Source organism: Scyliorhinus torazame, chromosome 19 (genome assembly GCF_047496885.1).
Source record: "Scyliorhinus torazame isolate Kashiwa2021f chromosome 19, sScyTor2.1, whole genome shotgun sequence".
NCBI classification, from domain to species: Eukaryota; Metazoa; Chordata; class Chondrichthyes; order Carcharhiniformes; family Scyliorhinidae; genus Scyliorhinus; species Scyliorhinus torazame.
This window is the reverse complement of record NC_092725.1, coordinates 102072544-102090620: the sequence shown is the minus strand read 5'-3', so window position 1 is coordinate 102090620 and position 18077 is coordinate 102072544. Positions and strand designations below refer to the sequence as shown.

Below are 18077 nucleotides of genomic sequence, written 5' to 3'. Positions count from 1 at the left end.
GAAAATTTGGCTGAACAAAATAGACCACAAATGAAAATAGGTGAGATATATTTTAATGGTTAATATGTATAAACAGAGAAAAAGTTAGTATAGAAAGCTCAAACTACAAGGTCAGATAATTACATCTGGAAGTGTTACATTTTCAGGTCAATTTTTAGGAAAAAGTTTTTTTTGTGGACTTATAAAATAAATCTTTCTTCCAGTCACACCACGTTCAATAATTTCAGGTTCATGTCCAGCCCATCCAGGTGGAGATCTTGTGCGGTCTACTTCAAGTGGGGTTTGACCACAAACGTTTCCATGTTGCTCATTGTGCGATCAGCTGAAGAGATTGTCTCCTTGTAATGGTGTAGGATAACAATGTCAGGTGACTCTTCCCCCCCCCCCCCCCCCCCCCAAAACCAGTCTAACCCATCAACCCTTCCCCCCCCCCACCCCCCCGGATTCCCCAAAGGCAGAATGCTCCAAGTCTAAATGACGCCCTCCCCTATTAGCCTGGTTAACAATTGGACAAATTTCATTGCAAGTAATTAGCAACTGGAGACCAGAGACCCAGGTGATCCAAACTCAAACCCAACACTACATATCAGGCTGTGAAAACAGTGGCTGTATATACTAATGACATTCCTGTAGTTTCAAACGTGTGAGCGAAAACAGAAGAATACAACAGAAAAGTTAAAGGCAGCCATCAGCACTTCAACTTACTTAACCATGCTTTATCTCCTGTATGATAAGTTGCATACAGCTGGTTAAAGGAAGATGCATAAAGGCCATGCATGATTTACAGCACATGATGCAAGCTGTGGTTAAAATATTCCATTGCACAGATGTAAAATTAATCTGACTGTTTCAGAGACTCCCAGCTTTTTAAGCCAAAGAAAATGAAGCAAGGAAACAAATTATTGAAAGAATCGGTTATTAAAATAATGCTTACTGTTTCCCTTTATTTCATAATAACCTCTGTACAAGAATTAAATCCCTAAGCTCTCTTACCCACATCCTACGGATCTTAATGTGTTAATGTCAATTCTGTTCTAAAATATTCATAATACAGTAACTATGGAATGGGCAGGTACCATTCGATTCACTATAAGTTACGCTGACGTCCCACGACAATCCTATATAGGTTTCTTGAAAATAATATTTTGATTCGAGTTTATTAGAAAATCTTCAGAAAATCTATAATTTGCAAGGTTTGCGCAGAAATATAGTTTGTTATAAAAGTGCGGAATCTTTTAAAAATCACTTCTAAACATATGGTACAATAAACAAAGCAGAAGAGGACTCTACATGAGAGGTAATTGATATATGCACAGAACAGTGAAGGGAGTAAATTTAATTTTAGCGTTGCTCATTGAATTTTCCTCTTTCATAAGTTCTAACCCCAAGCTTTATTCAATCATTACTCAATATGTGTAGCAGGATTTGATTCAAATGTACTTCTCAAGAGGTTGAAATGCCATCCACTTTGAAAGAATAATACCTTTTTACCACACTACACAGCTTTACTCTTTATTTATCCTCCACTTCCTGAATCACTACTTTCTTTCCAGTAATTCTGTCAGTTTTCCTTAACTGATTGATGATCTAGTAGAAAAGGCATGATTATGTGAAGATATAAGGCTTAAAGGGGTTAGTTTGCACTATATGATGTGTTAATAAGTGAACAAATCTAATTTAGAAATGTTATGGGGGGGAGGGGTAAGATTTTAACTCACTCAAAGCCCCGTCAGCTTACAGAGTTAAAATAGGACCCGACCTTGTATCTTCCTAATCGGGTGGGTGTGAATCAAAAATCTAACGACACATCCCCAGCCAGGCGAAGGCATTGAGCCACGTCATAGGGCAAGCTACCTCGAGTCAAATTATTACCATCCAAACGCAGGTGTCTGATCCTGGAGAAATCCACTGGGCTTGTAACACGACAGAAGCTATTCAGGTTGAACTCTGCAAAATTAAAATTCAGAGGGTGAGTGATGCTGTATTCAAATAGCCTGAGAAATGAATATTCTACTTGTAATATCAATCTATACTACAGCATTTTGGAGGCAGACAGAACATCTTTGGTGTAGGGCGCGATTTAAGGGAAACATTTCTAAGTGTCATTTTGAGTGCAATTGACGGGATGTTTCTCGCCCGCACAGTGGTGAGATCACGGCCCGTATTTAACGGCACTCATGCTGCAGCGCCTCGCCACTAACGAGGGGGAGCTACTTTAAACACTCCCTCACCACTCACTCCCAATCAGCACACAGGCATGGCAGCATGCAAACCTGCTCCTTGCTTTGGGGATGCTGACCTGGTGACCTGGACAGGCTTCCCAATGCTGTGAATGAGAGACGGGGCATCCTGTTCGCTCAAGGGGGTTGAAGGACCAGCAGTAGGGTCATCAATACCGCCTGGGAGGCAGTGACAGCAGCTCTCAGTACGGGCAGCATGTCCAATGTCAGAAGAAGACCAACGACCTCCAGCGAGCTGCAAGTGTAAGATACCACCTCTCTCCTGGCATCAGTTCTGCCTGCCAGTCCCACAAATTCCCAACCCGCCCTGCTACCCCACAAACCGCTGGCTGGCACCTCGCACCCTCCCCACATCCGATCCTAGTGCTTGTTCCTCAGAACCCCCTGGCACCCACCAGACAACCTATTCATGTCCAGGTGCGGTGCCCACACAGGCTACCTGCTATAGATCCCCCATTACCCATCAAACGTGCACCTCACGATGTCCTCTCTTTGGCCCCGCAGGAGAAGATAGCCCAGAATAAATGGGTAAGGGCCAAGACGTGGGGGGTTTGGGAAGGGGCCCTGCAAATCGCAGGGCTGTCCAAGGAGGGAACTGTCACTGACAGCGAGGCTGGTCTGAGCCAGAGAGGTGAGGAATTGCTGCCCCTTCACCCAGATGACCTGCCTCAAGTGAGTTGTTCACATCAGAAAAAAACATCCTTCCCTCTCACTGACCACATGTCCATTCGCTCACAGGATCCCCATCTGATGGAGCCGGGCCATCCAGAGCTGTCCCACCCCACTCCACCACCCAAGAGATCACCATCGAGACAGTATCACCCCTGTCTTACACCAGCGCAGAGACACTCACCTCAGTGTGCGAGATTAATGGCCAGGCCTCTGAGGCACAATCTGGTGAGCACCACATAGTTGCTGCTGCACATCAGGAGGAGGCAGGAAAATCCAAGGGAGTTATCAGTCGGAGGTCTGCTGGGTCCCAGGAGTCTGCTGAGTCCCGGACAATTGCCGAGCCTCTGGACAAGTTTATCCCCAGAGCAGATGCAGATGCTAGAACATGACTATGACATTCAGGAAGGGATGTCAGCAACATTCCAGTGAGTGCATAGCTGATTGGAGGAATCCCAAAGGCTAAAGGCGCAGGCGATGATGCCGACAATGTGTGGCCCGAAGGTGGCGATCACAATAGAAAGCTTGCAGCATGAGGTTAGTGTCTTGAGTAGTGGTGTCCAAGGCATGGCTCCATCTGGTGCAACCATGGCAGAGGGCCTCGACATCATGTCCCAGTCGCTGTCCCATACACAGGTCGACATTGCCGAGGCACTGCCAGAGCATGGCCCAGTCACTGAGGAACATCGGTGAGGATGTCAAAACCATGGTGCAGACAAAGGGGAGGCACCAATGCTGGCAGAGCCAGATGACTCAGAGGTCTCTGGACCTCCCCCCAGCAGCCTCTCTGTCCCAGAGAGACTCCCAGGACCCTATGGGCACTGCCAGGTATGAGCAAGCAGTGGATGCCGACCCAGGGCCTGTCACCAAGGAGACGACGGCGGTCTCCAGTTCTTACGAATCCCCCCTCCTGACACTGGCACATCTCAATGGCAGCGGGCAGAATATTGTGACACAGCGAAGCCAGTGACACCGGTAATTCGGCCGGTTCCCTCCTGCACCAGGCCCACCAGAGGACGTCCGCCATGAGCATCAAAGGCCAAAGGGCATGAAAGGCAGCAGGCTGCCTCTGCCTCTGATGTGCATCCTGGGGACACACCTAAACCTAGCAGTAGACCACGTAAGATCAAGAATATCAAGGAGTACTGAGACGAGACGGCACTGGGGGGTGGGGGGGGGGGTGTAGTCACTATGTGTAGCTTGGGGAAATGTTCAATGTTCAATGTTCACTATTGAAACATGTCACACCTGATACATGTGCAGCCTCTGTCATGTTAAACTTCACAGCGGGCCTGTCTGCACCCCATCCCCTCTGGCCCTCCACTTGCACCATCCCCTGCCTCAGGGCACAGTGATTCAAGATGCAGACCACGTTCCGAGGATGGGTGTGAGCACGCTGTCAGCAGAAAGGCAGGAGTCAGACTTTGGGATAAACTGAGAAGCACCAGAGCTAATCTCATAATCTCATACGAGTGATCATCATTCTTCTGCCTTGTATATTGATCCACTGACACAGGCCCAACACCCTGGGGTGATGTTACGCAGTTCCTGGGCAAATGGAACAGGGTAGTCGGGAGGGGGCATGGAGGAAGGAGGGGAATGGGGGGGGGGCAGGAAGGCTGTAAATGGGGAGAGGGGAATGGGGGGAGGGGATGAGCTGATGGACAAAGCCTCGTCCTATGAGACTTGGGTGTGGATGAGGGCCTCCCTGGTCCTCCAGGCATGCCGGACCCTCACTGCACCAATCCTCCATCCTCTGGCTCCTCCGTGGCTGCTACTCATCCCATCCTGGTCTCGCCACCTCCTCAGCCGAGGTCACATGTCCCTCCTCCTCCTCCTGCAGCACGTCACGCTGCTGCTCTGTCAGATTGTGGAGAGAAGATCGCCACAAAGTGGAAGACCCTCTGGGGAGTGGACTGCAGTGCACCACCAGAGAGGTCCAGGCATCGGAACTGCATTTCGAGCAGTCCGATGCACCACTCAATGATATGCCCCGGAGCATGCAAGGCAACATGTGTGCGATCAATCACCCACTGGACCTGGGGCACCCTGGCGATAGCAGAAAATCCTGCTGTCGGGCATCTTGGTAGGCTTGGCCTAGGCCAAAGTTGATAAAGTCTGATGCCCGGGTATACAGGCATCAGTATGGAGCATTTGTGCGCTGTAGCTTGTGATATGCCGCACAGGTCACCGCTCGAGCCCTGGAATGAATCAGTGATCTAAAGGTTCAGGGCTGCGGTGACCTTCATGGCTGCTGGGAGCATGTATCCTCCTCCTCCACGGGGTGCCGCACTGTCTCTTTGTTGAGACGGAGTCTCCTGTGGCAAATGCTATCCATCATCTTCTCGAAAGACCAACGACGCCTGTAACCTTGGGCCATCGCTCACATCCCCCTCTGGGTTCCTGTCAGCCCAATGGGCGGCCGGGTCTTCAGGATGTTAGGCGGCCCCCTGCACCTAGGGTGCCGCCTCCAGCCTGCACCAAAGCTGCTGCCTTCTCCGGCGTCTGGTCACCTGGGCTGCCACCGACACCCGAGGGCATCCTCTGCGGGACCGACATCACCATCCGTTTTGGTATCTGTAAGGAATTGGAGAAGGAGAGAGACTGACGATCAGTTAGGGCTTCCACACAAAACCCACAAATCTCCCATGCCTCCCCTACATTTACGTTGCCTGCCTTCTCTCAGAGCGCCATCCACGTAGCCAGTTGTGCTGGAGAACCTCGCTCTGCAAACTCACCCTCAGCAACATCAGGAGCCCCGAGACCCCAGACCCCTGCCGGGAACATTAGGAAGACCATGCTCTGGTCCTGATCCACACACTCAACCTTTGGTCGCAAGGATATTCCCAGTGCTGAAGCCCAGCTCTGGAGTGGTCGATTGTTGGCTGCTGCCTCTATGGTGCTGACACTTCTAGAGGTCAGGCAAATTGTTCAGGCTTCAAAGTTTGATTGAAATGTGAAGCAATAATCATCGTCTGAGACATGGCCATGTACCCTCAAGAAGCCATTTGGGAGCTGTAAAGTGCTCTCACAACTAACAAGGCCAATTCCTTTTTGGTAATAGCCTTCAGCTGTGAAGCTAGAGGCTACTTACAGTCAAAGGGAGTTAAAGTGGCCTTCAGCAGATAAGCAAGAACAGGGCTCTGTTATGTTTAAAGTATTTGGTAAGACAGACAGAAGCAGTCATAGTCTCCCCTGTTATGGTTCTTCACAATATTTAAAGATAGCTTGAAGGCCTCATGGACAAAAAAGCCCCTGGCCTGGGGCGATCCCTAACCTGGAATGCTTGTGCAACCCCCTCCACAGGTAAGCCCAATCCACCCTCCCTCCTCCCCAGGTAAACCCAATCCACCCTCCCTCCTCCCCAGGTCCACCCTCCCTCCTCCCCAGGTAAGCCCAATCCACCCTCCCTCCTCCCCAGGTAAGCCCAATCCACCCTCCCTCCTCCCCAGGTAAGCCTAACCCACCCCCCACCCCCCCATATTCCCATATTTAACCAGTGCGCCCAACACGCGCCGGGCACAACGAGGTGGTTAAATCACACCCTTTGAATATTATGGCTAGAGTTTTACGTTCCTCGCCCAACGGGTTATGAAGCTGGAAAGGAACCTAAAATAGCACGGACAGATTCTGTCTGGAATCCTGCCCGCCCACGACAAGAATTTATGGTAGACCGGACAGAGCCTCAGATGGAAAGCCCACCCATGCCCCAATTAAAGTCGTTTCCCACATAGCCTCAATTTTTAGGCTGGCATGTGCCCGATAACTGAGGGTGAGAAACAGAAAAAGTCTCACCCTCCATCTCCGGTGAGAAAGGAGGGGCGCCTCCATCGGAAGACCCCTTCAAACTGGGGGCACCCTCCCCTCATGGACCGGAGACCTCCAACGCTCCCTCCCCCTACCCCTCACCATACCCCTCCCCACCTACCTCCAGACTGCAAGATTTCCCCCCACATGATCCCCCAGTATATCCCCTCCCCTCCCACAGACCACTGGTACTTACCAGCACTGCAGTTCACAGAACTTAGTCTCAGGCATGAATCTGCAATACCTCTTCGGGCCACTGCAGCGCTGTGCCTGGATGGGCTGGAGAGCTGTCGGTCAAGTGAGGATGTAAGACCTGCCTGCTGCAAATCAAAGCTCATTTAAATGTAAAATGGAGGTGGGCTGTCAGAGTTGGTAGGGGTGCGTACACTGCCTTCTCTCCGGATGACAGGCATTGAGCTCTCGCCATACTGAGCATTATCAAATTTGGGAAATAACACATAATATGCCACCATGTGGGCCTTAATTAGGTTTCAATTTTCTACGATACTGGAAATTAGTTTTAAACTGAATTTATCCGTTTTAGGTGAATAACCAACAAAAGAAGACATTTAGAAGTATTATGAGATTCAGATGGCAGTATTACTACCTCTCGAGGACCTTTGTCCTAATAATTTTCTACAACAACACTAGGAAAGTAAACTGTGAAGAGGACATAAAGAGGCTACAAAAATATACAGACAGATTAAGTGAATGGGCAAGGATCTGGCAAATGGAATATAAAGTGGGGGAAAGAAATTGTCCATTTTGGTAGAAAGAATAAAAAATGCTGATTATCTAAATGGTTAGATTTTGCAGAGTTCGGAGGTGCAGAAGGATCTGGGTGTCTGAATGCATGAACCACTAAAGGCTGGTTTACAGGTGCAGCAAGTAATTAGCAAAGCTAATACAATATTATATTTTATTGTGAGAGGAATCGATTACAAAAGTAGGGAGGTTATGCTTCAATTGTACAGGGCATTAGTGAGACCAATCTGAAATAATGTGTACAGTATTGGTCCCCTCATTTAAATAAAGATGTAAATGTGTTGGAAACAGTTCAGAGAAGGTTTTCAAGGCTAATATCTTGAATGGGCGAGTTGTCTTATGAGGAAAGGTTGGACAGGATAGGCTTGTATCCGCTGGAGTTTAGAAGCATAAGAGGCAACTTGTTTGAAACATAAAAGATCCTGAGGGGTATTGACAGGGTGGAAGTGGAGAGGATGTTTCTAAAACTAGGGTGGTCACTGTTTAAAATTAAGGGGTCACCCATTTTAAATGGAGATTCGGCAAAATGTTTTCACTCCGAGAGTTGTGAGACTTTGGAACTCTCTTGCTAAAAAAGTCAAAGAGGGAGATTTTAAGAAGAGGGGAGGTGGATGGGTTTAGGGAGGGTATTCCAGAGTTTAGGGTTTTGGCAATCAAAGGCATGGTTGTCAATGGTTGAGTAATCAAAACCAGGAAGAGACTAGAGATTTTGGAGGGTGAGGAGATTGCAAGAGTAAATGTCTCAGGTTCATCTTGTGTTACTCCGTTGAGTGTTTTGTTGAACTGAATATGCTTGAAGATTGAAGTTCAATGTTTTACATTGCATTGACAACCTATAATCTAGGAACTTTGCCTTGAGCTATATTAATGGACAGATGCGGTGGAGATGGCCAGTTATCATCTACCATGAAGCCACCAATCATATTATCATAGAAAATGCAAATTATCTTCACCTATTTAGAAGTCAAACCTTTTTCGTGAGCTACCTCTTTATTGGAGCATTGAGTGAATCTCGTTTGGCCAGAATTCACAAGATACTTTAACTGTGATGATATCAAGGTAAATGTTTAGCAAATCAGTCTGTTTTTTTAGAATATGAGAATTTTTAGGAAAAGAAAAACAATCCGTTATTTTCATAATTCAATCCCTGACCTCCTGCTCCTCCTCCACATCTCTTAATCCGTTCTCCCTTCAAGGATAATCCAATTGCCTTTGCGTTCACTTTTAACTCTTTGCATCAGTTACCTTCCTTTGTAACAAACCTTTATATGGGGGGGTGGAGGGGGTGACTACATTCCCCCTGACTTCCCATCTTCGACCTCAATTCCACATTTTACCTTGTGACTTCTCAGATCTCAGTTCTTTACCAGAGTAAGTGATATGCATTCAGACTTACTGTCAATTTTATTCGCCTGTAGGTACATATTTTCTAGGTTTTCATTAACAAGAGGGATGCTCTTCAATTCATTGAATGCAAGATCCAACTCAATCAGCGAGGTGATGTTGAAGACTTTCTCGGGGATACCCTCATCGGTTAGTTCATTGTGTGCCATGCGTAGGTACTGGAGAATACTCATCTTGCTAAAGTAGTCCTTTGGAATGCTCTTGATCCGATTGTGATTAATATAAAGCATCTCTACGGCTGGTGGAGGGTCATCAGGAAGTTTTGTCAATTTGTTGGCACTCAAGTCAAGGTACATCAGAGACTTCAAACCACTCAAAGACCCACCGACGTCATTCAGATTGTTGTCGTGGAGAAGAAGAGTGGTCAGGTTTTCCAGTCCTTTCAAGCTGTTGCCAATCTTCGAGATCTTGTTTAAGGAAAGCTTCAGTTCCACCAATGACTTTGGAAGGGAGCGGACAACATCTGTCAGATTGTTGCCGTTTATGTACAACCGCTCCAGGCTTTTTAACTTTGAGAATATATTTTTGCCCACATTGTCGCTCGTAATTTGATTGTCGTCAAGGACCAGCCAGAGGAGATTAGTGGCATTTTCAAATGCACCACTTTGAATGCCAGTGAGCTGGTTGTTCTGGAGGTAAAGGTATTTTATCTGTGCGGGTACCACGGGGATTGTTTTAAGTCTGCGGTGGTTGCAGTACATGGCAGTGGGGAAGTTCAGCGGACAGTCACACTCAACGGAACATACTGGATAAGGCAATCCCTGGAAACCTACTGGTTCATAATAATATTCATTGTAGTCGTACTGACAAAGTATGCTGCTGACCAGCAAAGCAAATATAGGAAGGTAAATGAGCTTCATCTCAGGAATTGTAAAGCTGTGTGTAAAAACAAAGGAGAAAGCAGACATGGCATCATTAATCACATCGTGAAGCAATAGCGACGTATTTTGTTTGTGACACTAACATTATTAATATTCAACAAAATATTTCAGAATTTCAATTCAATATCTGCGCAATGACAAGGGGACTTTTATTTTAAACGATTACCCAGAGGTTAAATGTTATTCCTGATGTCTAGCTCTGGAAACCCTTAAATGACTGAAAAAAGTGCCTGGGCCTCTGGGCAAAGGAACCAAAACCCCGCCAACCGGACTGTTTGGGCTGCAAGTACAGCCTTTCCTGCAGGAAAGCCCCATCATTGAGGCATGGAGTCTCTGGCTCGGATGACCTTCATTGAGCTGGCACTCTCCACGTGCAGCTGGGTGCTGCTCTGTCAGTGGTGCGATGCCAGCCAGGCTGCAAAATTGCCCATTTTGGGGGCTTGGTATTAATTGACTGACCACCTCCAGTAAGTGGGCAAGCAGTCTGCTTCCTAGTTCACCTCTGGGAAATTTGCCCACTGGCAGGACTGCATCAAGGAGCCAACCAGCTCCCCCATTATTTACTGGCACCTTATCCACTTCCAAGCCAATCACCATAGCACCAGGAACATTCAGCCTTTAGTATGGCAACTCAGACAATAGGGTAGGATTCTATAGCTTAATGAAGATTAACCCATTGTATGTCAAGTAGCCACAGAACTAATAAAAAGGGAGTGAACTATGCTATTAGCTATCTTATTATTTTGTTACTTGTAGCCTCATTCATGCCTTTGTTACCTCTGTACTTGATTATTCCAATGCAATCCTTGCTGACCTACCAAATTCTACGCCCTGTAAATTTGAGGTCACCCAAAACTCTGTTGCCCTTGCCCAAACTCAAGCTTGTTCACCCACAACTCCTGTACTCACTGGCCTACATTAGCTCCCAGTTAACCAATGCTTCAGGTTTTTTGAATGCCTCGAATTAAAAATTCTCACGCTTCCTTTCAAATCCCTCCATGCCCTCATCACAAAAGGCTGTACAACCAGAAAAAAATCTTCGGCGGGATTCTCCGTCAGCGGGATCCTCTGTTTCGTCGGCAGCGCACTCAGTCCCGTGGATTTACCGATGGCGTGGGGGTGGCCACAATGGGAAACCCCATTGACCGGCTGCTGGGATAAAGGATCCCGCTGCCTGCAGTTGAATACAGGGATGAGAATTTTGGAGTGGAGCAGTTGCTTAACTTGGAGCCAATGTAGGTGAGCAAGCACAGAGTTAAGACATTGGCAGCAGAGTTTTCTATATCCTCAAGTTTAGGGAGGGCAAAATGTGGGAGGCTGTCTAGGTGAATATAAAGATATATTCAAAAAGCAACAGTTTAATTGGTTTAATTTACAAGTAGCATGTGTAGACATTCTTTTATGTGCTTGACTCATAATTATACCATGCCACCCAGAATTTCTACCAGTTGCTGCTCCCCAATTTAGGCTGAATATTAACCCTGTTGGGAGTTCTTAGTCCCTGGTTGTATTGTCTGGTTTGAGGTCAGGATCACCTTGTGACGATGTGAACATAGCAAGTCTGGTTTCTAGCACTCTGTGATCAATCACATTAGCTAACAATAACAACTAATAAATGTAGGGATCTCAGTAATAATTTTTATGAAATTCTTTGAGAGGGGAACAAATGAGAATTTCAAGGGAGGGACTACTGGGTTGACTACTGAGGGCCGGTTTAGCTCAGTTGGCTGGACAACTTGTTTGTGATGCAGAGCAAGGCCAGCAGCGCGGGTTCAATTCCTATTATTGGCTGAGGTTACGCATGAAATCCCTGGCTTCTCAACCTTGTCCTTGAAGGAGAAAGCAGCCTATGTGGGACAGTGGGACTTTACTCACAGCTTTATCACAAATAAAGTTGCCAAGGGTCTCCATTTAACGAGGAGGATATGTTTAATGAGTTACTCTTGTTCTGTGCTTTGCAATCAAAGGATTTCCTGAATACCCGAATATGCTGACAGTTCTGCAGACCTGCCTGATAAAACATGAGCATTGCAGAACTTGAATATTGCTGAAAAGAAAGATCTGTTGCTGAAGCTTTCCAATTTTGCACTCATTAGGACACATGCAAGAATGCAAAATTTCAAATTTCCTATAGTATGAGTAGAGTAGGTGTGTCACAATGATGATATACCCAAAGGTGAAAAGTTTTGGCAACATGTATTTCTTTGAGCAATATTACATAATTTCCCATTAAGCCTGCTGCAGATGAATAAAGTAACAATTTTAGATATAAAGGCACATCAACATTATTTCAGCAAACCTACACAGAACAAATATTGTATTCAGAAGGAGATTGATCTGATGGTTAATAACTTTTGTTTCAGTGTCTTCCATTTCCTTGTCCCACAACATAGCTCTTTTGTGTTTCCCAACATGCAATTCTGCCACTGGCGGGCACCTATGATGACAACATTCATTTACAGTTGTTGACCGTCTTAGAAAACTGACTGAAAGGCAAGGCAAGAAGAAATCTCCCCTGGGTTTTCTGGTGAATATGGCAGACCACTGGCGTAGGGGGCAACAGAAGGGGCGAAAGACAAAGCCAGACCCAGGATTGGCAGGTTTCTGCCCAGAAGGAAAGGGCGGGATAATTTCTTACTGAGAAATGGGTGGGGGAAGCGGGTAGTAGTTGCGCCTGCCTCCTTGCAGCTTGGTGCAGTAAAACAGAGGGTATACATAATTCAGAGGCAGCCACACCAGTCTCCATTAGATGGGAGTGGGGGCGATTGACCAGAAGAATGTGGCAGCACCCACCAGAATTGGCACTAGTCTTGCCTACTGTGCCCACAATACTGCATGCCTAGAGGGCACAGGAATACCGTATTTTTTCCTTTCGGAGAACTGGGACCTAAAAGAGAAATCACACGCCTGGAATATTCAAAGGACTTTCAACGTCTAACCTTTCTAAGGAGGGACTGATTCATCATTCCACCAGATCTTCCCTTCCCCACCTAAGGAAGGTCAAGACTGGGAGGGGTAGAAGATGCGGCAGAGGGATAGGGGAAAAGGCAGGTAAATGGATTTGTTCAGCCATGATCTCATTAGATGGTGGAGCAAGCTCATGGAGCTGAATGGCCTCCTCCAGCTCCCATAATCCTTTGTGCCTAAGGTGCGCCACCATGCAAATTCCCTGAGCTTGAGAGCTCCACAGGTGAGGTACCTGGGACTCCAGCAGGCAGCAAAACCCACTCCCCCATGGTGATGGTGGCAAAATGGGAATATTTCAGAGCTCGTGATGCCTTCACACCCAGAGTCAATAGGACGTGAAACTGTCAATCACAAATGGGTGTTGAAGCAAATTCCATCAATTATTTAAGAAGAATGATCTCCTTCACAAAAAAAACAAAGAAAGGTGAACATTGAATGGGTGTGGGGAGCAAACAAGAGCAGGAACAGATGAGGAAGGCCATGAGCAGAAGAACTCCAGTGCTGACAGGGTGGGTGGAATGGCCCTGTTGCCTTGCTCCATTGCTCTGCACACAAATCCGGATCCAGCCATGAGTCAGCTGGAGGAAGCAGGGTCACAGAGGTCGACAGAACTATCTGACGATGCTTGATATTTTGGAAATGGTTCTGAAACAGTCTGGTATAAAGGAAAGCGATGATACGTGTTTGGTATTCCAGTCACAGCTTCTACAGCAACCCCCCACCCCCGATCCCCCTAATCCCGAAATGCCAGAGTGGACACTTTAAAAATATGCCTGCATTAAAATTCTCTGCTTCAGTCAGTCTTTAGATACTTGGTGTGGGGTCATTCTCCCTAAGCCAGTGATGATAGATTCTACATGAGAACATCAATTAACAGCGACTTAAAGCACAACATGGTAATTAGTGGTAATGTTTTCAGTTACTCATTGGGAACAAGCAATGGTTGTAATTAGTAGAACAGCATCTGAAAAATGCGAGCTCAAATCTACTCATCCACAGTAGCCTTATTCCAATCGGGTCATAAAAACAGATTCATTTAAAACCCTCTATGTCCTTTTGCTTTACTTGCATTGGGTGATCTCGAAGTGAGTTGCTGGCATACATTTCTGTTCAGTGGGAAATTACATTTATATTGCAAGCTGACACTTGGATTGTGAAAGAAACCCTCTCACTCCCACAGAGCCTGTCATTCTAAACAAAAGGTTGAAAATTAGTTTCCGGCAACGTTGAATAACAATAATTCATTCTCAAAGGTCCGAACTCTTAAAGCAAATTTCCTCTGAGAATAATGCTGGTAATTTTGCCAGAACACAATGGTCAAAGATTGAGATCTCTGAAGCCGATGCTGCTGAAGAATTTTGTGCCATAAACTTTATCACAGTTAGCACCAGAGGACTTCAGTTTTAGTCTGGAAGCAGGTAAAATTGTACACTGGGAGACTTGTAAAATATATCATCCACAAACAGAAATCACAATAAACTCAAGCAGTGAGCTTCAGACCTAAACAATTAACATTCTACATACTGGTAACACTACCACTGTATCATTACCTCTTCTGTCTCTTATCAGATGCAGAAGGTTGAATATTACTTTTGACGGTTCCTCTCCTTTGAAGAAGAATCTGGTTTATTTGGAATGAACAGAGGCGCTTATCTAAGACAGATATCCTCTGGAATGTACAGAAAAGAGCTCTCCATACTTGATGCTCTGTGCGTTTTGGCCACTAAAATCATACTTTGAATTCATATTGGTGGGAAATTATTTCTACAATAAACCTAAAGCATCGTCCGACAACCGTAGTTGCTGCATTGTCTTAGTTCCCTGTAGTCAGTAAAAAGTGGCAATTAGTTGAGAGGCACTTTCTATATTAATGGACATGCTTTGATCTGGTACGCGCAGGGTGGTGGCTTGTTCACTATGTATGGCGGTCACAAAAACATACACCAGTTCTTTTGCATCTTACTTTACCAGAAACAGCCCTTCTCTATAGATTTACCATGTCTATTACTATCCACCACAGTGCAAAAACGTACGGAAGCACACTCTATGATTCCACAGAGAGTAGCTGTAACATATATATATATATTACAAAATCATCTTTCAAGGGTTAAAAAGCAATGATCCTAGCTTGTTCTCTGCACATGAAACATTTCTGAATATAGCTTTGGAAAAAAGAACCACATTATCTCGACATGCCTTCATGCTGAATACATTATTAAGCCAAAACTGAAACCCACTCGCCTACCTTTCCTTGATGCCTTTAGTTTCTTAATTCCAAAGAATGAGCAACAGAGAAAATGAGGGCAAGAATCAAATATTAAGTGCTGTGTACTGGTCTCTGGAGAAAGAGGAGGCTGCCAGACTTCTGTGGCAGAGGCTGACAACAAAAGTGAAGAGGTGGATACCCTTCAACTATAAAGCTGCGATGTCATCACACTGGGTCTGTGCTCTCGTATGTTAAATAGCACTCAAAATAGAGCCCATTACTGAAATGCAGGAGAATGGTGCAGCCACAGTACAGATAAGACATTGGGATAAGAAGTTTTAAAAAAATATAATTTGCATATTGTCATATCAATCTTCACAAACTCCCCATTTTGATTCAATTACTTTTTTGGTAAGTGTACAACAAAAATGAATGGTGTATGCCAATAGCTTCGGAATGACTTCAAAGTACCTAAGACTTTGGAGAATGTTACTTAACGCTCGACTAAGGGAGCAATACTTTCCATGTGTTCTTATTTCCTGAGAGAAGCAATTGCCAAAGAACAGTGCCGTAAATAGCATTAACCGTAGCCCAGATCTAAGTAAATGCTCTGCAAGGGTCTTATGTTAAGTTGCACGACCCATGAACCTCTAACAAAGGATTGCCAAGATCCAAGTTCCTCTCAGCTGTTGAGAAAGAAACAGAAGGATTCTGTTAAAAACTCAAAGCCTGCAGAAAGGAGAGAAGAGATCGAAGTGTTTACAGAAATCAATTATGGTTTACGTTACATTTTCAGCCGGGATATTAAAAGGACGAAGCTCGTCCTCGCCTTCATTTATAAAATCCTTATGGTTGTGCTTCTTTTAATTATAGGTTGGCTGTCAAATAGTCTGGAATAAATCAAGCCTTGGGTGAGATCTGTTTCTTATTTTGTGAAGAGGACTGAAACCTGCACACTCATCCTGCAGTAATAGGCTGCAGGGCTTTAGAGCACGAGGACTTGTAATTAATGCTAAATACAGAATGAAAATTGGTGTCGAAGCTATAATTTAGAATCATCGGGTGGAATGTAATGCCTTCCCCTATGGTAAGTTTGGTTGGGGGGGCGTTTTGAGGGGGAGGGGGTGGTGCTTAATCAGGCGGGACCAATGGAACATAGGAAGAAGAGTCGTATGGATTCAATATCTTCAGTGGAATCTTACCAAAAAATGGCAAAGCAATTCCAGTGAGAAAAACAATGCAAATTCCCCCCGATGACATTGGTGGAAAATCTCACGGAATTTTGACCATATCAAGCTAACAATCTTTTCTTCATATGCATCACGCCTCAAGTTGTTTCGCTCGTCTCAGGGACACGTAATCACTGCAATCACAGGGGAACTCCCACCACTGCCCAGCACTTGTTCCAGATCCAACTGAGACAATGGCAGCCCAGAAGCCTGATCCAAGATTCTTGGAGGGAGCCTTGACCAGACTACTGGATGGTGTCCAGCAGAGGAGAGACCTCCTGTGCCTGCACGCCAGAAAGCATCCCTCCATCTAGGTGACCACCCCGTCTGGGAGGGCACAGTAGCTTTAGTTAGTGGCAGCTCCCTGCAGAACAGGACGTGGCAGCAGTGCTGGCAAAAAAATGAATGGCCTTCTTCGCGTGGCCAGTGTAAGCCGCCTCATGGGTTGCCCGTCTGTCACGAGGCCCTCTTCCTCTCCCACAATCGCCATGGTCCCCAGTCTCTGCTCTGCTCCTCACATCCCCACTTCAACTCCAGTCCACATGCCACTCCTCAAGCATCTGAACTGGCAGGACCCCCACTTACACTCTCCCCATCTGTCTCTCTGCAGGACAAAATCGACCACAATCGGCATGAGAGGGCACTTCCACCAAGAGTCATGCGAGAGCTCCGCACCCTCATCCCCCCACGAGGAAAAAGACCTTGAGCTGGCCGTGGAGGAGCACGACCATGCCTGTGCGGATGGCTAAGTGGGGCAGTGAGCAAAAGTGAGAACTCAAAGGACAAACAGTCAATCTTCAAACCTCCAGTGAGTAAACATTTCACACCATTTATTCCCCGTGATGTGCTGATGCCATCTCCCTTCCCTTGCAGGGCAACCGGGAGAGCAGCCCAGACCATCCTCATGCCCCCTGGAAACCACAGACCCGAGCAACTCCGAGGGTGATTTCTCGGACATCACCATAGGAGAGGCGACTCAGCTGTAACCTGCACCTTCCACCAGTGCAGGTACTCACACCTCAGTGGGATTATGTTGTAGGCAGGCTTCTGGGTCACTCACCTCACAGATGAAGGTTCAGAGCAGGTGGAGGCAGGGACCGTCCCAGGAATCCGGCACTTGGAGACAGAGCCGAGGGCACTGCTAAGCCCCTGGTCGATGATATGCTCCTGGGTCCAATCATCCCAGAGCTGATGGAACTGCAAAGGTAGAGTTGTGAGCTTCAGAAAAGGATGACAGCATCCCTCCTCAGACTCTAATGTAATGAGGCCAACCTTGCCAGGGTGCTGTCTGCAGTGGAGAACTTGGTGCAGGACATGTACTCCATGGTGGGGTTGTCCACTCCATGGCTCAGCTCATGACCTCCATGGCTGAGGGCATGAGTTCCATGGTGCAGGCTTCAAATGGTCCAACACTGGTCGGGAATCCACAGGTATGCACCTGAGGACAACGCGGCTTCGAGAACTCACTCCAGCTGCCCCTCTATCCCATGGAGTAGCATCCCAGGGGCCCCTGGGCACCCGAAAAGAAGAAGATTGGCAGGAGCGGAACCCAGGGCCATCCAACTGGGGGATTCTGGGAGTGTCCAGCCTATCTGACATCCCCCTCCCTGTGAACAACACAGATCCAGTCAGAATACCATGGAGGGTAGCACTGCAGCACCCATGCTGTTAGAAAGTAGCCCCAGACCCTCAAGGTCTAGGCTCCCCAGCGGATGCCCACCAAGGTCATCTCAGGCATTAGGGTATGGAAGGCAGCAGACCACCTCAACCTCAGGTGTGGATTCTGGGCATACAGTTAGACATAGCGAGAGGGTGAGGAAGAGTAAGTCAGCACCTAGTTGTCACAGGTAAACGTAGGCACTAATTAAAATAACGTCACAACTGTGAATTAGCTCATGTAAATAAACAT

The 18077-nt window shown here is 46.5% G+C and overlaps 1 protein-coding gene across 1 annotated transcript; it reads right to left on the bottom strand.

Annotated features, from left to right (window-relative positions):
* Positions 1-440: 440 nt before the first annotated feature.
* lum (lumican) lies at positions 441-15422 on the bottom strand. Its single transcript, XM_072484946.1, has 3 exons — positions 14979-15422; positions 8878-9761; positions 441-1947 (listed from the first exon to the last, which is right to left on the bottom strand). Exons 2-3 carry the CDS (start codon positions 9743-9745, stop codon positions 1790-1792), a joined length of 1026 nt encoding a protein of 341 aa, XP_072341047.1. The 5' UTR covers positions 9746-9761; positions 14979-15422; the 3' UTR covers positions 441-1789.
* Between the last annotated feature and the right edge of the window lie 2655 nt (positions 15423-18077).